Below are 26,508 nucleotides of genomic sequence, written 5' to 3'. Positions count from 1 at the left end.
GTGCATTCTCTGCCTCACCTCTCCATTCTCAGAGTTTACGGCAAACACCTCTTTTGCCTTCTTTGATATTGTTTTGTTAATAGAGCCGTTGAGTACCTTTGCCAATTTTCACACACTTTGTTGAATCGCGTGTGTCTGTTAGTGTGTGTGTGTGTGGGTGGGTGGGGGTTTCAGGGGGTTTGCCTGAAGGCCAGTCATGTAAAGTCACTGTATTAGCATGTAAAGATCAGAGCTGTTTTCTGACCGTGCATAGCCACTGTTGGGGTGGATATCATTCCACATATTAAGTGTGGTGAGATCCTATCAGTGCGTAACACATAAGCCGAGCCCTTTCCTACCATGAATAAAGATTTGGTTTCACTTGCTTTCAATGAACGTATAGCAATAACAACAAAGATCGGGATCTTATCCAATTCCATCTGTTCAGTTTTATTTAGGCTTATAACTGTTGATTATTATTATTATTATTATTATTATTATTATTTATCATTATCATTATCATAACATTATTATTATTATTATTATTAATAATAATTTTGGATTTTTTTTCTTGTATGTGGTATTAGTGTAGCTACGCAATGTTTTTATCTGTTTTTTTTTTTGCGATTAGCTGATAATTAGCTGATTATTAAATGAATTAATTTAGTTACTTTTACTAAAAATTAAATAAAAATATAAATGGTAAAACCAAACACTGTGTGGCGACCAATGACGGATCAAATTGTTGGGGTAGGCCTATGTTGTAGACAAAAGTCAACACACAATTTAAAAATGAAAAAATAAATAATAAATTGGGGGGCGGAGGGGCTGCATTCTAACAGATAAGGAAGTCATTTGTATTTTTTTTTTTGTGTGTAGCCTAAGTCTAACCCGAATTATAATATTGTTTGAAAACACTTTATATTTTGAAGTCTTAGAATGCATTGAACCGAACACAGTGACAATGAGGCAATGGTGCCTCAATACATTTTATTTGACTTAGTGAACTGAATAAAAATCAATTTACAACTGTATACATACAAACAAACAACTGTGACATATTCAAACATATAGCTATAGTGGGTTAATACGTTTAAAATTACAGGAATTGATTTAGGCTAGTGATTGATTTGATACTCAGTTGACAAACCTCTTAAATTCTGTCCTTAATTAACTAAGAGGACACAAACTCCGTCACTGACATCAGTTCTCAAGGTGGATGTTACTGAGGCCTGGTTTGCAGAACACCTCTCTTCCGGGGTCTGGGCCAGCATCCCTCCCTTCTTGTGCTAAACCACAGGAAAATGGCAACAATCTGGAAAGAAAATTGTCCAAATGCGTGGTTACATAGCCATCACGTTTCCAGGAGCTTGTAAAAAGACAGACGTTTAAATGACGCAGAAAACTATTCCCCAATGGGGCTAGTGACGAGGCGCAACGCTTTTCTTTACAAGTGCAATTACAGTTAAATGCCTTTACAAAGGTGTTGCTCCGTATATATGTATATAAAAAAAATGTCCAGGCGAATTCGCGAGAGAGATTTTCATTTGAATTATTTTATTAGGAATTTGCAACTGGCAAGCTATCACTAAAGAAAAAAATGTGGCACATTGTTTTATACAATAGATCTGTGTATTTAAGTCACCTTTGCTCGCTTCCAAATAAATCAACTGATTCTTTGGCTAAATGCTCTAATTATAATAATACTAATCATTATTATTATTATTACTCAACAATGTCGTTTTAATATTATATCCTCAATACGTACATCAATATCTTGTGGTCAAATATTAGTCATGCAGGCCTATAATTCTTCTAAGTCTTCTTTTTTCTCGATGAAATAAACTCAGAATGTTTGTATCTATTTTATTCAGTTTGAAGACAATATATGTTTCGTATCTAGTGGATGTGTTTTGACAAGAGAAGGTTTTACCGATTTAACGTTTAATATGGAGTCAGTCAATAAACCAATAAATGTCATTTTTCAGTGGAAGCCTTAGTAACGAGATCACGTCTTCCTTCAGAGCGGGTAACGGAAGGTTTAGTATCTGTATATTTAAGTGATTAAAGCATTTTGCCTATTACTCCAACTGAACCTCTTTAACTTGCCAAAAGCAGACGCGCCGAATAAAGTGCGATTTATTTCATTTATGAATGAATTAGGCTCTGCAGTTTGTTTGCACAAAATCAAAAGGTGGCAATCCACTCTCTGACTCTCAGGGAAGATAATTACGCACATAAACGTGTAGTTACGCGCTTCACACGGCCTATTACATTTCTTTGAGAAAAAAACAAATTTAAGCATGGCTTTAGATACATTACACATATGTTTATGTGCCCGAGTTTATGATTATATTCATTGTTTTTAATATACCAACAGCTCCGTCTTCTTCAATAGCTATCACGTTCGCCATAAAAAAAAACAGAAATGAGTATTGCCCATCGTTCAGGAATGATATCAACGAAAAAAGACTGACAGTGGATAAGCATTCCTGTTAATGGCTGCTTTAAATGTCTTGAAGAACACCTGCATGAGCCCATGTGCTCCCACGGGATCTGGTGACAAAATGAGATCCGTTTTATTACAGAACGCTCTTCTAAATATAAAGATACATAATAAATACATGTCAGGTTGCTCGTACTGTGACTTCCAAAAACACGATAATAATAATAATAATAATAATAATAATAATATGCAATTGCATTGGAGTTGCAAAAACAGCAGCATTTATTATTTAGTTTTTAATAATGCAAAAATAACTAATTAAAATACATAAATAAATGTTTACAAGTTGAGTCAGCAAGAAACGCTATCCTTCTACTGACTGACATCTTTGCGCATCATATTAAGTCGCTATCTTTTGATGTGTCCAACAGGACCGATATTCCATGCCAAATGCAGAAATTAACTGCGGATGTTGAGCCTGCTAATGCACTGCTGGGGCTTGATTCTGACAGCACGCCTACAGTCTTGCAATGACCATTAAAATGCGATGATTGTGCACATGCAAACATGACTGCAGTTAAGATGTACGCAGTAACCGATATACTATTTTACAGGTCCAACAGATAATTCAGCAGAATCATATACTTACATGGGCGAATCGGTTGCCTTGTTGTTCCCTGCTTGCTTTACCTGCACACAAACTGCCAGGAATTCGTATATCCTATCAATACTGATGTACAAAACCTAGTCTAGAGCTAAGACCCAAACAAGACCCAAAGTGCATATAGTTTCAAGAGAGAGTTTATGTGCATACCTTCTCGCTGCTGATCCCACGCATGCACTCATACATACAGTATTTCTACTCTTTTTTTTCCTCACACACACACACGCTCGCGCACGCACACACACACACACTCGCTCACACACACACACATGCACTCACACGGTAGCTCCTCGCCGTCTGGAGTGTAGCGCGCGCTGACTCGTGTGGCTCTCAATAGCAGCACTGAAACTGAACACACCTTTTACCTATTTATAGAGCTCACCTAAATTAATAATGTCAATAGTTTTTTTTAATCTATCTATCTATCTATCTATCTATCTATCTATCTATCTATCTATCTATCTATCTATCTATCTATCTAGAAATATAAGACACTCGCCAATGTTCTCACGTCAGACAGAGACTTTCACATAATTAAATAAATAAATAAATAAAAAAGAGTAATCTGCCCAGAGAGAGAGAGAAAGTAATTGAATTTTATTTTTAAGGTGTGACCAACATTTATTTAGTAAAGGAATACATTTCACATAATTGCAGACTTTGGAACAATACGCTTTCAGGCTTTAAAGTATCTGCTCATTGTTCGAGTGTATGAAATGCTCGTGATCACCTTGCGTATGAGAGCTGCGACCTTGACCTCATCCAGGATCCAGTGTCCAGTGTCGCACCGGATTCCGCAGGTCCCTGAAAAATAGCACTTCTTCCTTCTCAAGTGCTCAAGAAGGGGAGGTGGGGGGAGATCTGAGATGTTGCGGAGCGAGGGGAGGAGGAGGGAAAGAGATAAGTGATCTAAAGGAGACACGATAGGACAAAAAGTGATGATGATGAATACATTGGAAAGTTTTTTGGCCCTGACGAGGGTGTCAGATTGAATGGCCTGTGCGCATGTGCGAAGGTGTCCAAACTGACAATGCTCGTGAGATGAAGATAGCGCTGCTTCTGCTTCTGAGCTCAAGGAGGACGCGAGGAATCTACAAGCCGACAAGATGAGATCCAAGGCGAGGGCGAGAAAACTGGCCAAAAGTAGGTCCTTCTTGCGCTTCTTTCGCTCCCGGTACTTTGAACCCTCGCGCACATCACCAAGGTGTCATTTTCATTGATCAGTTCCTGCCGAGAGCGCGTCTTTGTCCGGTGCGTGTGTTTTCCAGCTCTCAGTTGCAGTGAAATCGCTCAAACTCTCCGTGATCCGCGCGTCCACCCTTCAGACCAGATGCTGCCGACCGTGGTGTGCTTGTTCAGAAATGTCGTAGCTATATGTGATGGTGCTTGGGCTGAAATGGTCAGGAGAGCCTTTCCATGCCGTGTTGGTTCAATCTCTTGTTTTAGCGAGGTCGAGAAACCGTAGAGAATTGTTACACGAAAGTTAGCAAAGAGTTGTCGAAAGGGATAGTAACTTTTTTATTGAGTGGTTCCAGGTCTTGTGAAATCATATTCCTGCTTGTTGAAATAGTGGGCGCTGTAGCACTGCTCATGGACCCCAGGACGCACAGAGAGAGTGTGGAGCTCTCCAGAGCTTTCTGTCTGTCCGCTGGATGCCACAGAAGAAGGAATATCAAACAAAACGGACAATTCTTCCGATTATCTTAAATTAGGAGCTTGCATTTGTTCTCTGGGGTCTGTTGCGGCTCGGTATGCTTCATCTGCGAATGGCAAATCAATAATGCATTCATGTCATGCTAGGGAAAATAGAGTCAGCTATTTTCTTGACTCTTTCAAAGGCGACGAAAAGTGTGTAAATCTCTCCTGGGCTCTGCATGATGTCTTAGCTTATTGTTCGTTTGGCTTTCATTTGTATTCCGACTTGTTTGTGATAGGTAGGATTTGGCATTAAAAATTATTTTCTGATATTAAGTGCCCTTGAAACTTTTGCATGCGATTATTCACTGCCATGTGGGCACAGTCAGCGCTCGTGCGATTCATTAGAAAGGGCTTATTTTTTTATTGTTATGTATTAAATTGCTGCATTTACGGACTATTACAACGAAGTAAATATCGAGCGCAATTTACAAAACAATGTAGCTATACATTCGATACAATGTTTTAATATCTCCTTCCAGAAGAAAATGATTTATCAAAAATTATTTATTTTTAACCGAAGATAGCTTAAACAAGTGGTATGTGAAACGAGATGCAACAGTGCACAGTTTTGATAATGATCGGCCTATGGGTTTCTGTGGGCATGTATAAGATGCGATTTGTATTAAAATATGAAGACATTTCAATGTCTGAACATATGTAGGAAAGCGCGCGTGGGCCCGTGACCTGTTGACTCTACTCAGTTTGTTTTGGGACAGAAATGTGGGCCTCGGTATTTTCTCTCAACACTTCTGGAGCACAAGAGACGTGTTTTGCGATGACTTGCGAGACCTGTCCTTTCTCTCTCTCTCTCTCTCTCTCTCTCTCTTCGTTTTTTTTTTTTTTTTTTTTTTTTTGTTGTTAGTCGTTTAGATGAATTCGGGTTTGTGTTGGAGGTCAGTATAATGACACCACAGCTCTCTTGAACACGCAAACCATCTACATCAGACTTTCTTTTATTTACATTTAAATGCATTCATCGTGAATTCCTGTGAGAGATCACAGTTTGGTTTTTGTGCCGTGTGAAAGGCCTGATCACAATCCTAAAAACACAAGCGCTCATTAAAAACGCCTGACAGCGTATTCTATCATTTCCCTTCTTTCGTGTATCCCGTGTTTCACCTCGATGCTTGGTTCAGTCTTCTGCTCTTCCAGATTCACATTCGACAGATTTACATCATGACTGCATTCAATCTGTCTGCGAAATCATTGAGTTAAGATGTTTGTTAGAGGCCACGGTTTCCCCGTGTTTGTATAAATTCAGTTTCTAACGAATGCATGAAAATATAATAGCTTACTGTTTTAGATTTATCTATATTTATTGGAATTTAAATGATGGAGAGATAATGCAGACGATGTGAAAGTTTGTGCATTATTATTATTATTATTATTATTATTATATAGAAGAAGAAAAAAACAATTAAAATGATTTTTTAAAATTATAGGACATGTTACGTTTTCTTATTATTATTTTATCCTTAAAATATATGTAGAAACTATTTTAAAAACGCAAATTATGTAATATCATCACATTGCAAATGTATCATCATCATTATTATTATTATTATTATTATTATTATTATTATTATTATTATTATTGCCGTCTCGTGATTCACCAAGAAATTGCAGGTAGCTATGGCCGAGAAGCGTCTTAAATATGATCACTTTTTATGAGACACCGTCGGTCACTGCTTTTAATTATTTTTCGTACCTCAACGCAGTGAAATATCATAACTATAATTGTGTATAACTAAACTGGCGGCTGGATCATCTGCTATTAGCGAACGGATCAAGTGGCCATAAACGCAGGTATTAGTCTACAAGAGCTCGATTCAGAATGGTAGGCCTTTCATTCATTTTTCTTTTTTTTTTTGTTTTCGACGAGCGTTTAATGCTTTCTGGTTGAGAAGTAATATTTTGTGGCTTATTTATAACCACTGAGTCACTAAATTCAAGCTCTGTTCTTGAGATGTTATTATACGATAGTTTAAGTTGAGTTTCAGAGAGAAATCGGTTTGTTCAGGCGCCAGGTAAACGTGCGTTCGCCTAATACAGCCTCCTCCTCCTCCTGCCCTCTCTCTCTCTCTCTCTCTCTCTCTCTCTCTCTCTCTCTCTCTCTCTCTGTAGTTTTATTTTAACCATTAGAAACCGTTTTGCAATTTTAATATCATAGTTATTTTAAATCTGAAAGTGTAATTCTAGAGAGAAAGAGAGAGAGAGAGAGAGAGAGAGAGAGAAGAGCGTGACATTTGTGTTACTGTAGCTACACAATTAATTAATTAAAACAATTAATTATTTGGAAACACGCTGGGGTGCAGTGTCTAATCAGTAATGAACTGAAATAAGGCCTGGCTCTGTCACAAAAAAAAAAAAAAAAAACTGTTGAAGGACAATTTTTTATTTTATTTGTTATTTTCCTGGTTTAAACGGTATGCGCTGCGTGATAACATACCCATGCATAGGCTACAGTAAATGACGTCACTGAAAAAAATAAAATAAAAATAAAAACACTGAATGTACAGACGGATATGAACTGCCACAGAGATTTAATAAAAAAAAATGCATATTTTTTAACCATACACATTTATGCATTTATTTATTTACAAATGTTTTCAACACACTTGTTTATTATCCTTGTTTTGTTCTTAAAACATAGGTCTTTTATTTCATTGGAGGGCAAAGTTTTGTCAAATTCTTTATTTTTTTTCTTTCACTTAAATGTGGGCTTTCATTTTCCCTGTTTACATTGTGATGCTGTCTCTGAAGAGAGACAAATAGTCGCGCATAGAAATAAAATAGCAATGGATAACAAATCAAAAAGTCCATGTGCAGCTTATGTCGTTTTGACACAAGTAATAAAATGAAGCGATAACACTGTAAAGCAACAATAGAAGCTGTGTGTGGTGTCTTGCTAGAAGACACAGCCTGTCAGCACTCAAAACTGGGCTTTTATGGGCAAAATTGATGACATTTATCTGCAAGCTAAATGTGAATGTGCACAATATCACACTCTCACACACACTGGTGAACAGACTAATGGTGCATGAGCCATTAGAGACGTATAGCTTCTCATCATCTATGAGATACAAGTTTGTCTTTGATAAGAAGTTCTTGTTAAAAGTGCTGGTTAGATGGCAAGAACTGGGAGAAAATCATTTAATGACTGTGTGTGCAGTGCATGACATGAAACAAACAAACACACACACACACACACACACACACACACACACACACACAGGTGAGCATGTCTTTATTTCAATGCTGACAGACTGACTGACATATTGAAACCGGTTTGAATTTGTATTTGATAATGTATCAATCTTGGCATGCAGTATTGCAAACAGAATGCATGCGTACACATATTCGTCTTCAACGGGAGCCTGCAGGGCAGCCTTGGACCAGCTGGCCTGCTTAGTTAACCCCAGTCTTGAGCGAGAGGAAAGGTTGATGGGTGGCTTATGGAGCGCAGGCAGAGCTGGCACAGTTTCCTGAACCTGAGCTCAGCTCGCTGCGTGAATCGCCCTGTGCTTCCCAAAGGTGAGGCAGCTCGAACTCAGCCTTGCTCACATTTGTCACACGTCATTCATTCTACTTAGCTTTTTTGTGTGCTGTACTGCACTGTTATTGTTCGCTTGTGGCACCTCTTTATGACATCACAGTGACTCGCTCATGGGAGGGCCTTTTCCGCGTGTGGTTAAACACTGTTTCAGCTGTTCTCTGTCGCACTGGAACAGCACACCCTTTTTTTTTTTTTTTTTGCATTTTCCTTTTTCGTTCAGCCAGTTGTAGGAACTTTTTGGACTATGTTTTGGCAGTCATGTGCATACCTTAAAGATGACTTTAGTGTCTTACTGTTTTTCCTACCAGCATAATGTGTTTTATTTGTTTCTCAAGTCTTGTTTTTTTAAGAAAAAGTGGATATATAAGATCAGGCCCCCATGCTGTGGAGCAGAGCAGGGTGCAGCGTGCAGTCGGGGAAAGACAGCCATTACAGAGCTGTTAAAGCCCTGTCTGCGAGAGAGACGTGCTTATCATGTTACAGCTCAGGCCGTCTGCAACTCCTTGGCCGTGGAAGCAGACGCACTCGTCTTTTTTCTTTATGATGTTTGATTGAACTGTAACTCTTTATTCCTTTTTGCTAAGAGTGTTGTCTTATAGCTGCCACTGAACTCTAAAGTAATCATTTATTTTCAATTATTAAACTGGTGAAAATATAAAATAAAATTTTTATATTAAGATATAAGATTTAGCCTGTTTGCAATTAATATATTTATATATATTTTAAATTCATAATAATTATGAAATGCATCATTAAAACATTATAAAAAAACATTATATATTTATTATAATAAAAATAAAAATCTAAAAGTTTTATTTATGTATCTGTGTTTGTATGCATGCATGTATGATTTTAATACAGTAAATGTACACTCTAAAAAGGCTGGGTTATTTGGCTAGTCAGTGCTAAATAAATATTAGTTATTTTGACCCAGACAGCTGTGTTATATACATTTTGTTGGGTTGTTTCATGACACAGTGCTTTGTCAGACAATGTCATTTTGAAAGTTATTCATTTTAAATAACAATACAGTTTCTGTTATACATGTAATAGACAGCTTAGATTAAACAACAGTTTTTTTATTCTTCTTTTCTTTTTCAATGGCAAATCAGACTTTGACAATTATAAAATGCTCAAAAGCAAAAGGTTTTAAGAAGTGACAGGAACAGCCTTGGGGAACTGACATCTAAAATAAATAAATAAATAAATAATAATAATAATCAAACATTTTTTTGCATGTGCAGTTAACAGCATGAACACCTACAAAATCAAGACATTCTCAGAATAACCTTTTCTGAAGTAAGCATTAAATAAATGCTGATCTGGGATCAGCATCCTCTGCTCAACATACAGCTGCAAACAGATGCAAACAAGCGCAGGTCTCAGCTCTGCAACTTTTCTGGCTAAAAAAACATACACCATGAAACTTTTACAATATGATCTCTGAAAGCTGGTCGATACTGTAAAAGGAAAAAGTAGCTTTGTACACTCACCGGGAAGAACTGTGAGAAATAATTAACCTTGCATCATGTGTTCAGGGTTGCTAATTTTAGGCCGTAAAACGTCTTGTTGTCGTAACTCCTGCAAAGAAAGAAGCGCCAGGAAAAATTCCATCCAACATTTCGAGGCACCCAGCTGTGCTGCGTTTCAAATTAATACCGTAATGCACGGTTCACATTCAGGAAAAGCTGAACTCAAAGTCGAAGAATTTCTCACGACTGTGTTTGCTTGTTATATAAATCCAACAAGGGGTTATATTTTTGGAGTCTATTTAAGTGCACTGAAATGAACATACTAAGAAATCTGTTTCCAATATTTGGAGGGAAATTCCATTTTTTAAAAAATATATTTTGTAGCATGCAGCAACATAACTCTCCCTTGGAAGTGAACACAGGCTAGGCTGCTGGTTTTGCCAGTTTTTGGGATGTTTAGAGTCGCAGATGCTCACCCTTTTGGTGAGGACATACACAAACGTAATTCCCCACTGAAGTTCCCATGCATCAGCACAGCTACCGAAGGCTGTTTGGCCAAACCTTGATGTTGCATCCTTTGGCGATAAGAGAGTGGATGTCATTCCCCAGTGGGCCACTCGAGCCGAGCATTACCGCTCGCCGCTCACTTTCAACTTTCCCAGCGAGCGCATTTTCAAAGGCCTCCACGTTTATCTTGTGAACTCATCTTCTGTCCTCCATCTTTTGTCATTACGGGAGAAGATGGGCAGCTCTGTCTCATTAAGATGTTATGACGTGCTGTAATGGCAGTTACAGTAGAGTCGTTTTATACTTTAGAGAGAGAGTGTTTAGATTTGTTTTGATAAAAACGTCTTTCATGTTTCCAAAGGCCTCTGTCAGCCCATCATCATTTCTCATAATTGGACGGTGCGGTATGCTGGGATTCACTGTAATTGAACCATCATTATCCAGTGACTTTCTCGGCCTATATTTGCTTAATGCTTAACTTTTCTCTGTACACATGAGCGAGGGGCGGGATCGCACGGCGTGTACCAGATGAATGCTCTTGCTTACTGCCCCTTCAACTATTTTTGTCCATGAAAATTGGCTTAATTGCGTGAATGGCTGTTTCTCTTTGCTCTGCGTCGCAACACAATTAGTCCATCTCCCTGGCTGCAATTTGTTTGCATAAAAAACGAAAGTGTTGGCACGCTGATTATAAAGCTCTCGCTCTCGAGGGAGAGGCGGCACTACCGGTGTGTTAAATTTCATTAACTACAGTGCGGCTTACTGGAAAAATATATAAAACCTCAAGCTGCCACCATTTTCTTCATCCACTTTAAGGCCGACATCCTAAACAAATCATTACTGGCACACACACACACACACACACAAACACACACACCAACCTTGGCCACTTTCTTGCACTTCATGTAAGTTTCATGCTCATTAATCTTCATTCAATAAATTATCCTTAAATAAACAATTATTCTAAAAATCCTGTTTTGAAACCTTTATGCAGGACAGCATTTCTGCTTTTTTTTTAACAGGTGGATGCTGAAACGTTATGTAAGTTTCAGGCTCAGTAACATTTACTTAATAAATTATAAAATGAATAATTTTTCAATAAACTCTCTCTCTCTCTCTCTCTCTCTCTCTCTCTCTCTCTCTCTCTATATATATATATATATATATATATATATATATTATGAGATAAAATAAATAAGATGCATTTTATGATGCATTTAATGTATTTTCAAAGGATATTAGCATAATCTCGTTTTTACTGTCACCTACTAAATCTAAAGCGTGTGGCATATGAATGTTTTCTCTTTGGTCACAAAAAAAAAAAAAAAAAAAAAACCTAAAGACCTTAGAAAGAAAGTCAGATTGTTAGTGAAATGCTGAGGAGGGGTTTTTAGGGATTCAGCAAAACATTTCAAGATGGGCTATTAACTTCAATCTCAAACTGTGATTTGCCTGTCCGTGAAAGCGCAGGCTCTCTCCAGCGAGGCTCCGGTTCCAGCGTAATGATGAGGCTGTGTGTGAAAATATTGAATTGCAAAAACATCCAGTGTGTGAGCTTGTGTGAATGTGCCTTTCAGCGCAGTGCTGGCGCTACACTCGCAGTGTCTGAGTGATGGACAACAAATGGCATTTTGTGCTGGGCAGACGCCCCATCTCTGGCAGTCAGGCTATCAGCCGTGCATCTGACCCCTGGATATTTCACCGCCTCTGTCAGCCATCTGACACTGGAGTCTGACGCGTCCCAACAAATGAAATGGAAACCTGAATATGGCTTTTTGTCAGTCAGAGGCAAAGCGTGGCTTCAGATTGTACATCAATCGTTTAAAAGTTACAAGTAGCTTTTGACTGGAAGTGCCATTATGTTTTGAAAACAGCTGAGTTATTAGTTGCATTGTTACTCGTGCTCCCCAAAACTGAGCTACAAGAAAACAAGTCTTAACATTTTATAAGTTGGAACGCAAAAGATTCTGATTGGCTATCTAAAAAATTGTTTTGTTCATCAGTTGAAAAAACTAATTTTAAAAGTGAATCCAATAATATCGTTCCTCTATGTCGTTATCGGTATAGATGCTGTGTGGACTTCTGATTCTCAAAGAATCAGAACAATTATTAAAACTTGTAGTTAGATTACCTGCAAAGATTAAATATACTGTGAAGTGTAATATAATGAAGTAAAGAGAAAATAATTAAAGAAGTATTAATACTGCATATTAATATCTATGCCAAAATCCCAGGTTACTTCATTTTTTAACCGGTATTGTAATAACAGCAGCGTCAAAGCGCGTGCATGCCTCCAGTTTAGGTCTGTTGAGAGTACTGTGTTGGTTCTGTGCAATAATGTCAATGAGGGGAGCTGTTGAATTCTGGGAGGGTCTACAAGTTGGCCGCATGTCAGGCCGCTCTCTCCCCCGCAGCCTCTCAGCTACTTCCCCCGGCCCTTTTCTCTCTGTGAAGCGCATGTTGGCACCGGTGCCCCTTTTCTGACTGCTGTCCACTTCTTCAGCTCCGACCCCCTTCTCTCTCTTGTGTTTTTCTTCTTCTTTATTTCTCTGCTCTGGAAGCTCCAGCTCAGGTCTTTGAAAGGACGCGGCGCTTTATCTTGGCAGTAAAAGATGCCATAGTTTCCCTTTTCCTCTCCTTTCTCCCCGTCCCTCAGCGGCTCTTGTAAAAGTGCAAATTGTCCCCTCCGAGGGGTTGTCCTCCTGGCTTCAGAAGGCCCCCGAATCCAGCTTGTTAATTACACTGAAGATTCCATCTCTGCTAAAAGAGCCATGATTCCCACAGCCACCTGGCCTTCTTTTCTTGTCGGCTTTGATGGCAGGCGCCCCATCCTCTCCTCCTCCTCATACCACACTTTTCTCTCTCTCACTCATTAATAGAGGTTTTGAATTGCTTTCTGACCCTGACAAACTGCTCTTGTTGAAAAGCAGATGAGAGCAGGAACAGGAATGAGCGCTGGTGGGGGCGACGGTGTTGATGGGATTGAAGAGAGTTGGTGCGAGTCTGTATCAAGTCGGCCGCTGTTCAGTTTGGAGACTTGTAAAGGTATGGGTTGTGCAGGCTAGTCAGTTAGCGCAGGACCGCTAGTTGACACGACGGATCTGTTTCGATTTGTTATGGATCACATGACTTCAGTCACATCTGCTCTGTACATGGCGACAACAAGAGGAAAATGCTGCCATCCACAAACTGTTCCACAAATACATTTTATAAAGTTTTGTATTGCGATTAATACCAAAAATGATTAGTAAAAAACATAAACTACTGTACTTGCTTGAATACATGAACCAGCAATTAAAATAAATAACACATTGCAGATAGACTAATTGAATTAAGTAAATTGTTGCTAAATGGATTGCTTTTGTTCAATGGAAGTAAAACAATATATATATATATATTGAAATTTGACTTGTGCACATCCTTTTTTGATTGAAAAGCAAGCATTATTTATATATAATTTTGGCAACGTTCACCTAAGCTCATATGTGCACAAGCTCAGATCAATGAGGCCTATGATCAATCAGTTCCAAAAATAACTAAAAACCTGTATAAGTCAAAAGAAAACAAGTTGACATAAAAAAAAAAAAAAGTAATAATAACAATAAATAAAAAAAATCCAGGATTTGGTCATAATATAGCATAATGAGGGATTTCAAAAAAAATTTTTAGGACAGTAATTTTTTAGGTGTCATTCAATTTTGAAAACACCAAAAAATTACAAAAAATATAATTTATTTTTGTGGTGGTGGTGGTGTGTGTGTGTGTGTGTGTGTGTGTGTGTGTGTGTGGTGGGGGGGATGGGTGTAACAAGCAAATTCAGCGTGTTTTAGTCCAATACAATAACATTAACTACCACATTCAGGAAAAAAGAAATCAATAATTGTGCTGAATATTTATTTATTTATTTTATTGCCTTCATTATTTTTATAGGGCAGCAGAGAATCAACAGGGCAGTACATGGACTTTTTTTTTTTTTTTTTTTTACATCATTTTCTAAATCACACATGAATACCTACATGTTTGAAACAACGTGAGGCCGAGTAAGTCATGAAAGAAGTCTCATTTTGGGCTGAACTATTCCCTTAAGTGGATCTCAGTTGGGACGTCTTAGGTCAACAACAGAGTGACAATCCTGAAACAAATTTGTTTTCCATTGAGTTTAATTTGCAGTGCTCTATGGAAACCCGAGCACCGATCAATATGTTCTCATCCCACTCCAGCAGGCAGAGCTCCAGTGAAAGAGCAAGCCAGATAGAGAAAGGCAGGCTTGAGAGAGATCAAGGCTTCGGAAGGTAAACAAATTGCTCTATTATAGCCTCTGTGTCTATGACATTATCATGGGATGGTCTCAGGGGAGAGGCTTTCACCAGATTAGAAACGTCTACAAAGGGAAGAGGGACGTTCCTGCACTGTACTGGCAGCGCGCCACAGTCCTCGTCCACCCGGGAGATAATCATTAACTCCCCACACAAAGACACATGGCAGTCTGCGCCCTGGCCCGCTTCTGTTTGTCCCGCTCGGACGCTCTGCAGAGGGCAGGACAGAGTCGAGCGCACTCAGAGGTGTAGAGCACATGTACACCTGCCTTTACAAACAAATATTCAGGCAACTTTTGAACCTTTTGGTCTGACCAAGTTCAGTTTGCAACTTTATGGACAATTGCTATCATTTTCATATATATATATACCCACATCTGTGTGGATGTGTGTTTTAAAATATTTTTTTCCATTTATAAATTTTTTTTCATTGTATACCGTCTGTCATTGCTCTCTTGGTTGCAGAGGTTATATATTTTTGTGCTTATACTTGATTGTAATGTTGACAATAAACCTCATAAATGGTGGTGTGATATTTTATTAATTATTGTTTTCTTTCATATAATCAGTGACCATACCTGAATACCAGTTTGATGTTGTTGTTTGATATTTGATTTTTATGAAATAAATCCGTCCATCCATGCATAATAGTTAACGGGTTACTCCACCCCAAAATGAAAATGTTGTCATTAGTCACTTACCCCCATGTTGTTCCAAAACTGTAAAAGCTTTGTTCATCTTCAGAACACAATTTAAGATATTTTGGATGAAAACAGGGAGGCTTGAGTCTGTCCCATAGACTGCCAAGTAAATAACAGTGTCAAGGTCCATCTGCCATTCAACCGTAATGAAGTGATGAACAATTTTATTCAACAATTCCGCTTCTCTGTTTCTCTCCAAATCAGCGTAGCGCCATTTTGACAAATCTGACTAGTACGCAGGTGGCGAACGCTCTTCTGTATCAGTTTTCTTTCAGACCAAAGCGTAAATACACGTACAAAAATTATCCTTGTGGCGCGGATGATGCAGAAGAGCGTACGCTGCTGCTGCGTACTAGTCAGAGAAGCTGAATTGTTGAATAAAATCGTTATTTGTGTTTTCTTCATGTACAGAAAGTATTCTTTGATGCTTCATTAGGTTACGGTTGGACCACTGATGGCAGAAGCTTTTACAGGTTTGGAACGACATGGGAGTAAGTGATCAATGGCAACATTTTCATTTTGCGGTGGAGTATCCCTTTAAGTTCACAGGTTCGACCATTTTTCTTTTCTTCAAATAATTATTTCTTCAAGTAAATATATTGAATAAGGCTCATCATTTGTAATTGTGAGTATGGACGACCCCCCCCCCCCCCCCCCAAAAAAAAGGATTACGCAGCTCGAAAAAGGCATGTGTCAGCTCTTTCTCATCAGTGAGCCCTTTCTTCTGGGCATCTCGGTGGATTTGTGTGACTTCTGATATTAGCTTTTTCTCTCTGTCACTCTTTTTCTCCCCGTCGACTCAACCCACATCCTTCAGCTCGCATAAAGTGAAGATCCGGTTTCAGAGTAGTGTTTTATGAGCGGTTAGAATACCAGCCTGTGTGTTTTTTTTGGTCCTCTCCAAAGCTGACCATTCACAAATGACTCTGAGGTTTCTGAAGATGTCAATTAAAGTTTTAATTGGAAATAAGTTATTCGAAACAAACGCCTTTTCTTTCCGTGGACAGCCTGTCAGTCAAATTGAAGTTCCTGATGTTGGCATTATTGCAATTCTTTTCAGGCTTTTGAGGTTTTTTGGGAATTCCACACAATTCCGTCTTGCTGCAGATTTTGTTGTTGTGACAAATCTGGCAACAGTTACGGCTTTGTGGAGGGAATGATGTAAACAGGCAATATGGACATGACTTTGATTCGGATTTCAAGCCAGTAATGAGTGAGAAAATAATTGTATATATACACACACAATGTACACTTAAATACACAATACCAGACGATTTCTATCCAAAGTGCTCCAGTTCCAGTGTATCTGCTGTTGGCCGTGCAGATGAGCTCCGGACAGGCCTACAGTGTTTTCTGTTACGTCTCCTGAGAAACACAGACTTTGGATCACACTCATACTGACTTTTGCCTTTCTAGCCAATTATATGATTCATTTCCTCAGCTATTGTGTAATTTGGTGCAACATGTCATCATAATAGAAGTCAGAGATGCTGAATTTGAAATGCTGTTGACCGCTGAAAATATTAAATGATTTGTTGTGATATTACTTATTGTAACTGTTTTTGGATTGGCTTTGCTCTGTCCCTATACCCCACCTGGGGTCCATTACCCTTGTTTTGTTTATTATTCTTTGGTGTTTGAATGGCATATTTGGAATGTGAGGAGGTCAAAGGTCATCGGTTTAGGTTGTTTTAGAGCACACAGATCGCCCTTGCTACTTAACATCTCGGTTATGGTTTGTGGATCAAGTTCAACTATGTGTGTGTGTGTGTGTCAGAAGAGCTGGCTAATTTTCCTGCTACAGACTTAATTGCACAAAAAATCTATAAAAAAATAAATAAATAAAAGCAAACCAATGTTCTGTTCTTTTTTTAAATACAATAAATAATAATAAAAAATAATAATAATCACTGAAAGTTAGGTCAATAAATAAATAAATGAAATAAGATAAAAATGAAAGTAGTGTTTTGCCCAAACTTTATTTATTTATTTATTTATACCGATTGGAATTAACTTGTGCTTTAAACAAATAAATAAATAAATAAATAAATAAATAAATAAATACATGAACAAACAAACAAACAAACAAATAAATAAATAAAAATTCTCTGAAATAATCAGTTTTTTTGCCTATATAAAATACTAAAAATAACCTTAAGAAAACACAGGCCTTATAGAGAATGTCACATGATGATTCCAAGTTGTTCAAATGTAGCTTTTCCTCAAGCTGAGAAATACTAATTTATCGAAGGTGAACACTGTGTCATGCACGCAAACATAAAATGCCATAATTAATAGCACACGACACAAAAAATAATGCAAAAGCATCAGTTTACAGCATGAGATGAAACATAAAACCTTAATTTGCATAACATAAAAAAGTGCCACAGAAAATTCAGGGAATGTCGATTCGTAGTAAATTATAAGATGCATTTTCTAAGATGTTTATACTTTATAAGATGTATAACATACTGTAATGACAATAAACTTGACTCGTCGATGGTCGTTCAAGAGCCCTAACGTGTTTGCTATAGGCCAGGAAAGGCACACGCGCACATAAACGTGCTGAAACGCTAACCCTTGCTAATCGGATCTGTGAATCGTTCCTCCCTCTGTGCATGTCAGCACTTTCTCTCTTAATTAAAACTAGGTGTGGGACTCCTGCCTGTTCTTTTGACGCCTCCCTATTTATCTACCGGACACAGTTCAGGGCGAGACCTGTGCAGAAGGGAAGATTTTTGTTTTAAGAGACTTTTCTTTGATGCCAAGTTCCTCCTGAAAAAAATAATAAAAAAAGCCGCCACATCTGACTCCAGTTTGCTGAAATAACAGCAAATGTTTGTCTTGTATTGTATAGCACGCCGTTTGAAAAGCAATAAAGCCCCTCTTCCAGTGCCTAAAGCACCTCTTAATAAAATAGTCAAGAATAGCTGCTTTACCCTAATCTCTGCCATAGATTACATAGCTTGAGGCGGGAAATTAGCAGCAGACCCCCATGGCTCTCGCCGCGGCTAGCACAAGCGGTCGGTGAAATTTACGTGGCTGCTTTATGTCTATGAGGGCCTTTTTATTGAAATGATATTAGAAGCAACATGCGGCTAATGTGATCAAATTTTCCACGGCCTGGTCCCGATCAAGGGGGAAGAGGCTATGCCTACAAACACATTCACTGACAAATACAAGTCCTGCTGTTAAAGGTCAAGGGTGTGTGAGTATGTGAGCATGTGTGTGTGTGTCTTTAAAGACTGTGTGTTTGCTAGTAAAATAGCTAGCACTGATGCTGAGTGTTAATGGATAGTTGTGACTCAGTTTAAAATGCTGAAAAATGCATGTCTGTCATTGTCTTATAGTTGGCATAACAAACTGTATTACCTGGCATAATAATTATTTAGACTTAATTATAAACATTAATGAATAGTATGCAACATGCTGCAGTTTTATAAAAGAGACAAGCCATTAAACACAGTGCTTTACAGTGATTTTACCACAGTTATGAGGGTTCGTACTGTAAATTCATGAATCATTGACAACAAAAATAACTTATAGCACTTTTAATGAGTTTGCCCAAAAATGAATATTCTGTCATCATTTGCTCATCTCATATTTTTCCAAAACTGTGCAATTGTGTTTTTTGTTTTTTTTTACACAAAACAACATATTTCCATATCTCCGTATGGATGAAAACTACTGGGACATTTCTTATGATGTCTTCTTGTATGTTCCACAGATTGTTCATACAGATTTGGAACAACACGAAGGTGAGTAAATGATGACAGAATTTCATTTTTGGCTGAATTATGCCGATAGGAACTAGGAAACAATTATAATGAATACCAGTCAAAATAGGGATTTTTAAGAAAATGTTGTAAAATACCTGATTTCAAAGTTTCCAGGGGTTTATGTGAACATAACAGGTTTTTAAATAGATATGAACTGGAAAATGAGTGGGAATAAAGAACGAAAGAGGGAAAAAGCAATAATGGATATACTATACCAAAACGAAAATGTTGTCAAATGTGTTTGAAATTAAAATGGTTGGTATCTTTTCAGAAATTCTGTTTGATGTTCATGTCCAAATAAACAATCTGTTTGGAATCAAAAATGAAAGTACTGGATAAAAAAACATTTCAAATGTTAATGAAAGAGATACTCTGGAACATGTTTTTACTGCTGAGGGTATACAACCAAAATGTAAAATATTATTTTACAGAGCACCTGGGCTTTACCCCTCCTGTCCCTCCACGGGTTTGTACGCAGTATGACGGGTATGACAGAATTTGAGTGCTCACAAATATGAGCTCATCGCTCTACTGGTGGGCCACAACTGCAAAATGTTAACTGTCATCAGGATAATTTAAGTATTTGTAAGTTTTTTCCTTTGCACCAAACTGAGAGATATCTCACATTACCTTTTAGCCTCATCGCACACTTTTGTCTGGAAAGAAGTTGTTCGCCGTCCAATCGACCGTTCAATGCCAATATTCCTTCTTGAAGTACCAATAGTGAGATCTATGCCAAGCGTCTTTCCCCTCCCCCAAATGTTTTGTGGCGTCCACAAAGCTTGATTCAATTAAAACGTTGAGTTGTTCTCAGATCTCAAGTCCGTTTTCAATTGAAGCAGGTCATGCTTCGTGTTCCTCATTGTCTTGACAGACTTTTTGAACTAATCAGATCTGGGGGGTCACAACTGGTTTTGTTTCAGGTCTTCAATTGTACACACGTCCCCCCACCCTGCCTTAAATTGGATTTTCAGTCAGGACGGTGTCCGATAGCATCCAGTGTCCTCTTTGAAGTGGAGGAACTTTCTCTGTTGCCTCAAGCCAGAGTTATCTGTTGCAATGGAGGACTATTGTTTCAATCAGCCAGACTTTGTTAGCTACCCTTTTCATTGGAGTGAAGAGGCAGGTAAAGGCAAATCCAATTTCGCCACGCTTGCATTTGACCCCCAGGGCAGTGGTCTTGAATTACATGACCTTTGGAAAGTTCCCTGAATTTCAACACACAAGGACACATATTTTAAAGGGTTCAAAGTGCTTTTAAAGACACTTAATCGTTTAGAATCGATTGGATGGGCACCCTGAGGATGTTTCTCCGGGAGTTCGAGGAGTGATAGTACGGGACAGGGAGTCTGTCTGAAAGGGGCTATTCTTCCTCCCGTGAGCACATCAGCTTATACAGCTGTTGAAGCAACGAGAGCAATTATCACCCGTTTACCGCTGTTGATTTGTGAGGGCTTTCTCTGGGGCTCTGTGGAATGCCCTTTTTTTCAGGGTTTGTTTTTTGGTGTTTCTCAGCTCACAGCTTTCAAAGTAGGATTTTCCTAATTGTTTGATAGCATCTGTCTTTCTTTGCCCCGAAGTGGAAACAGCTAGCTTTATGCTAACGTGTCTTTGAGGTCGATTTCCACAGCGTCTTTCAAATAAATAAAACATATGGACATTCATAAAGGTGAAGTGTAAAGGAGAAGCTAATTCAGTTGTAGCCAACACACACTGGTTCAGCTTCTTCTGTGTGCTGTGTATTGGCAATATTTTGACATTGTCCTTTAAGAAGTGCTTTGTTGTTTGCGATTGAGGGGTCACTTTAGTTTTTTGGCTTGAGGTGATGAGACAGGCTTTAGAGAGATTGGGGAGGGGGTACAGAGGTAATGGGCTTTACTGAAGGCGCTGGAAGGCAACTGAAGGGCAGAGAGATATTTCCCTAGTGTGTGAAACTGGGTTTCTGGCCTAGCCATACTTTAGGGACAAAACTACTGCAAAATCTCCCCAGAAGTAAGCCAAATCTGACAAAAACCTCTTTCTGAGAATGTCCTTAAATGGGAAATGTGGTCATAAATACTATAAATAGAATTTCTACAAATGCCATTTTCCCCAGTCTGTAATAAAACAACTATGTACACTACAGATCAAACGTTTGGAATAATTGAGATTTGTAATGTTTTTGAAAGATGCCTACCAAGGCTGCGTTTGTCTGATCAAAACTAGAGGAAAAAAAAACTGTAATATTGTCACATATTGCTACTGAAAAGAACACTTTCTATTTTAATATATTCTAATTTATTTATGTGATCGCAATACTGAATTTGTAGCATTATCAATTCAGTCATCAGTGTCACATGATCCTTCAGAAATCATTCTGATATGCTGATTTGGAGCTTGGTTATTATTAATTACTAATGGTGCACAATATGGTACATTACTTCTCTGTACTTCTCAGTAAGTCTCTGGTATTGTGTTTAGAAAATTTGTATGTGTGTGTGTGTGTGTGTGTGTGTGTGGAACTAGCACTATAGTCTTTCTTCTCTTTCAACTCTCACCCAAATTAAAGCTCAGCAGGTATCTGGCCAGCTCTTAAACCCACATCTCACCTTCCTTATATCTGCTTCTCCAAGCTTTTTTTTTTTCCTCAGCCTGACTTTTCAGGGAAAATCCTCATTTTTGTGGCTTGTGTTGACAGCACGCTGGTGCTGAAATGTAGATTCTGAACGTGACCCTGACCCCGTTCGACACAGTGTTGTTTATTCACGTCTTCTTAACTTCTTGTTTGTTCCAAACCTCTCATCCAACGGAGCGGACGATCTCAGCCTAAACGTGCCCCACCACCGCATCTGTCATTTGCTTATTTCAGGCGCTCTTTTAATGAGCCGCTAGATCGTTTTCACATCCACATCCATATGAGGGATTATGGCTCATTTGTGTTCTGAAGACGCAAATGAAGAATAAACAAATCAATAGCATCCAGTCACAATACCTTTCTGGAGCATGCAAAACTCATTTCCAGCTCGCCCAAATATCCCCACTTTTCTGTCTGCAGGACGCCTAGAATAGAGATGCTATCTGATCTGAGTTCAGAAATGAAACATGTCATAGCAAATTATGAGCATGTTTTTTGAATTACTTACTCTTGGGCTGGCCTGAAATCACTGCGTTTTAAGGCGGGTATTGTGTCGAGACACGGAGAGGAGTGAGACAGACAGACAGAGATATATAGAGAGAGAGAGTAAAATGGACAGACTAAGGAAGAGAGAGAGAGAGAGAGAGAGAGAGAGAGATGGAGTGTGTGTTTGCTCTGGAACAAATAATATCACTAGGGCTGACTCATGCACTGTACAAATGAGAAGTGATGAGAAGAAGCCCAAGTCATTCCTTTTTGGCTAAGTTTGGAGCATCATTTACTGAAACTGGCCTGGACCTCTGCACAATAATAACCACATCCTCCAAGCATCTTCAGCGAGGCCTGTTTTTATAGCTGGGAAAGATGGGCATGGGCTTGTTGAGACCTAGACTGGTTCAGACGGAGAGGGCAAAGGGGAGCAGTGCCACAGAAAGAGTCAATCTGATAAAAATGTGCTTTGCGCACCAGAGAGATGACTAGCGTAGCTAAAAGAGTCCGATCTTGTAGATGGTTATAAAACAGATTTTTTAAAAGGATGTTGTCAAACACAGTGGAAAATAGACACACTGTTTCCTTTTCCTGTCTTTTAATTAAAAAAAAAAAAAAAAAAAACCTACCTATGTGTTCTATACTAGACTAACTGAGACTTGTCATGGCACTTGTATACTGTTGTTGTTCTCTTGTTGATCTGACTGCTTCTATTGTTCTCATTTGTAAGTCGCTCTGGATAAAAGCGTCTGCTGAATGATTGAATGTAAATGTAAATGTAAAGTCATTTAAAAAAAAAACTTGTTGCAGTGCACTGTGGGATTATCTTTCCTGTAAAGAATTCAGGTGATATGACCTTTGAAGTTGTGAATTTTGTCAAAAGACTCACCATGTGTTTTAGACTCATTGTTAACTCTGTAGCCACAGTTTTCAAATTTAATAAGTTGATCTGCACCTCAAATATTTGAAAATAAATAACTTCGGAAATCATATTCAACCAGCATCACAAATCGAATGTACAATGCCGTTTTCTCCGAGCAATTTAGAACGGGAAAAGACCCAACAGAGATACAGCTGCCAAGCGCTGAGGCAAATATTTATTTTACCAAATTACATGAAGTCGCCTCTTTTTCTAGAATGCGCCCCAAAATAGCATCTCAACATAACAAAGTGCCCATGATGCTCCGGAGCAGCAGAGCTCTTCGCAGGCACACGGTTGGGAGGCATACTCAACTCTGACAGAGATATCCATCTGGGGTTTGTCAAGTTAGACATCTGCCCACGTCTATTTCTCTTCTGTAATTATAGGAATATTTATTTTCCTTCAATCCACTCTGGGAAGACGGCGCATCATGTGGCTTGGTTTTTGCGCATGTTGTGAAGGACCAGGAAATGGCCTGTCTGAGAAGAGAAGATTTGTGAGTCTAACTTTTTGGAATTGACAAACAAAAGTTAAAGATAACTTAAAAATAAAGGAGGAGAGGTTTACTCTGATCTGATTTTGCAACGAGAATTTGCAATTGTGCATCTATTCGCCTGAGGAAATAGGAAGCTGGAAGAAATGAGAAGAACATCATTTTATTTGTGTGTTGAAATGTTAAGTCTCTGTATCTCATCACATTTGTTTGTTTTAAGTTGATCACTCGGCATTTGAATCTAAACACTTCATCCCTTTGGGGTGAAGATAAATAGCAAAATCTATACATTCACTTACCCATAATCTATACCTTTGTTTATTCAGCTGGTCTCTGATCAATGTCAGTCAATGGCTAAGATCAAGCTTTTTCCGTATTGATTATGCATATATTCCATCAGATTGGTGAAGCATTTAATGTAGAGTTATGTGAAGCGTAATTATTGGCAAGGCCCAGTCAGAGATAAATCATAACATAAATAGAACCGTTTAATTTCCTTTGGTGGATTTGGTTAACCTTGAAATGCTTATTTGCACTGATGGTTGCTGCCCACCAAATGGCATGAGAGAGACATCACTTCCATAAATCTCTATGTAGACCAATACATGTCTAGTGCACCCTTCAGGACATTGTGAAACAACATTTCAAACTTACATGTGATGCATTACTGATTGTATAGCTTGGCCAACTGGGTCGTTTATGCAAGAATGACTTAATATCTTCATTTGAATATCTTAGTATTAATGACTTAATACTTCCATTTCCTAACTCTTGGAAAATGACACAAAATGGCAATGCTACTTTTAGCATTGCAGTCTTTCTCTTGCTAAAGGAAGGTGCTTTTTCAACCTAATTGCAGATGATAAATGATGCTATACAATGGCAGCATTTTTTCCACAGGTGTATGATTATCAACATAGAGGAACATTTACTGTGGTTTGCACACCTGTCTCTGTAAATATTTGAGAAGCAAGTTATATTATTGAAGAACAATGACTCTTAGATGCATTGAAAGTGAGTGTTTACCATTAACTGCGTACACAGCACTGGACACAGCTATGTTTGTAGGACGTCATGCACCTGCATCTCTGCACATTTTAAAGTTATGATGTCACAAAAGTAGCAATAGATCATTTCATTCCTACTGGGAGGTATTTAAGGCATATGGTTTTGAAGCACGAGTAGAGTAAAAAAAAACAACAACAACCTTGTCTGGATCAGTGCATTGTTTGTAATAAGAATAATAACATGCATTTAGAAAATAGACAGAGTGAATTTTTATTTTGTGTTGAGTCATGGATTTCCACAAGTTTCTAAGTTGCATGTCTGATTTTAAATGCCTAGGAGTCGCTACTTGGGTTCAGATTTGAACTACATGTCTTGAGAATAACTTTATAACAATATATAACAATATATAACAATATATATATATATATATATATATATATGTTTTTTTTTTTAACAATGCAACATCAATTGCAACATCAAACGGATCAGATTGTGGTTGCATGATGCTGCACAAGCACAGAAAATTACCCTGTGCCAATTATGAGACAGAATAGAAGGGAATATATGAAGCTAAATTAATGGATATAAACACTTGACCATATCAATAAAAAAAGAGATTTGCTGCATGCAGAATTTTCTATGCCATCATATCAGACCTGACCACTTTATTAGTTTGTGTGCACTACAACTAGACACTTGATTTGAGATTTGATGTAAGGACCCAAGACTTGCTTGCTCCTACCTCTGCATGTTATTGCACTTATTCAAGCGGAAAGTTGGAAATTCTGGCTCTTTTGAGTAACGCGGCATAATTGGTTTAGATTTTTCCCCAGACTCCACAGTCAGTATTTAAGAAAAGTCTTTCTAGTGAAGATATCTTTTTTGTTTTTTTTAATTTTTTTTTTAGAACAGTCTTGATAAATCATGCACAACGATACTAAGAATACAAGTATGGCCAGGTTTGATTTCATGTTGGTTTTGAGTGATAATTACGGTGTCTTTTACAAGCCCATCTGGTGTTCTGTATTCTGTGTTCTCATCACCATCATTCATGCCTTTTCCTCCATCCTTACAGTTTACTCGTCTTCCTTCGTCTCCGACTATGATAGTGTCTCCTGACGTGCTCCGGCATACGAACATCCCAAGAAGTGAATGAACTTGGCACATTATTTTTTTCTTCTCTCCTCTCATCCTCTCTATCTCTCTCTCTCTCTCTCTCTCTCTTCCCATCCTCGCCTCCATTTCCATTCTCCTCACAAATGCAGACGATTCACAGAAAACAAGAGATAATGGCAAGTGTCCAATCGGCCAGAGCTAATCAGTGTGCATCGTGGGAAAAGCCCGGGATGAGGGGCGAAAACAGCCCATTGTCTGGAGGAGATTAAAGTCCCGAAAAGACGGCATTGTCTGACAAGGGGATAAATCTTCCTGCTGTCACTCAAACCTGAATTAAATTCTCCTTCGCCTCTAAAAGAGGCTTATCTCTGCTCAATAGCTTGTTGCGCTACAAGCCCAAAGGAATGTATTTGGTGAACTTGTGTTGCTGACACCTTACAATTAAAAAAAACATAAAAAAGGAGCAATGGGCAAAGAGAAAACCGGGGTGTTGTGTAGCTCGGGGACTTGAAAAAGGATGTGCATTTGGGCAGACCAGGATCATGATTGCCTTGGGAGGGGTGGGTGATTGACTGTCCCTGGACTTTTGAAAGCAAGCAATAGTCATTCCTTCCTCCGATTCCCCTGACCCACTCCCTATCCCATGCCAAGCGGCATTTGGACGTGTGTCACATGCCTGAAAAGAGATCCGTCTATGGACCGCAAAGTGGTGGCAACTTATGAAAACCCCATGGCCGCATCACTGTAT

At 38.4% G+C, this 26,508-nt stretch overlaps 1 protein-coding gene and 1 long non-coding RNA gene across 6 annotated transcripts in view; one reads left to right on the top strand and one right to left on the bottom strand.

The window, feature by feature from the left end:
* Positions 1-935: 935 nt before the first annotated feature.
* Positions 936-4,750, bottom strand: LOC132115341 (uncharacterized). Its single transcript, XR_009425476.1, has 2 exons — positions 3,820-4,750; positions 936-1,294 (listed from the first exon to the last, which is right to left on the bottom strand). It is a non-coding gene; the product is annotated as an uncharacterized LOC132115341 (long non-coding RNA).
* Positions 4,131-26,508, top strand: part of LOC132115339 (histone-lysine N-methyltransferase PRDM16-like) — a 211,278-nt gene continuing 188,900 nt past the window's right edge. For all 5 annotated transcript variants that reach the window (XM_059523761.1, XM_059523758.1, XM_059523756.1 and 2 more), the window contains exon 1: positions 4,131-4,232. In XM_059523761.1, coding sequence (XP_059379744.1) covers positions 4,196-4,232 — 37 coding nt within the window. In that variant the 5' untranslated portion in view covers positions 4,131-4,195. The remainder of the gene's footprint in view (positions 4,233-26,508) is intronic.

This window comes from Carassius carassius, chromosome 34 (assembly GCF_963082965.1).
Source record: "Carassius carassius chromosome 34, fCarCar2.1, whole genome shotgun sequence".
NCBI lineage: Eukaryota > Metazoa > Chordata > Actinopteri > Cypriniformes > Cyprinidae > Carassius > Carassius carassius.
The sequence above is the reverse complement of the archived record's forward strand: the minus strand, read 5'-3'. Positions and strand labels throughout refer to the sequence as shown.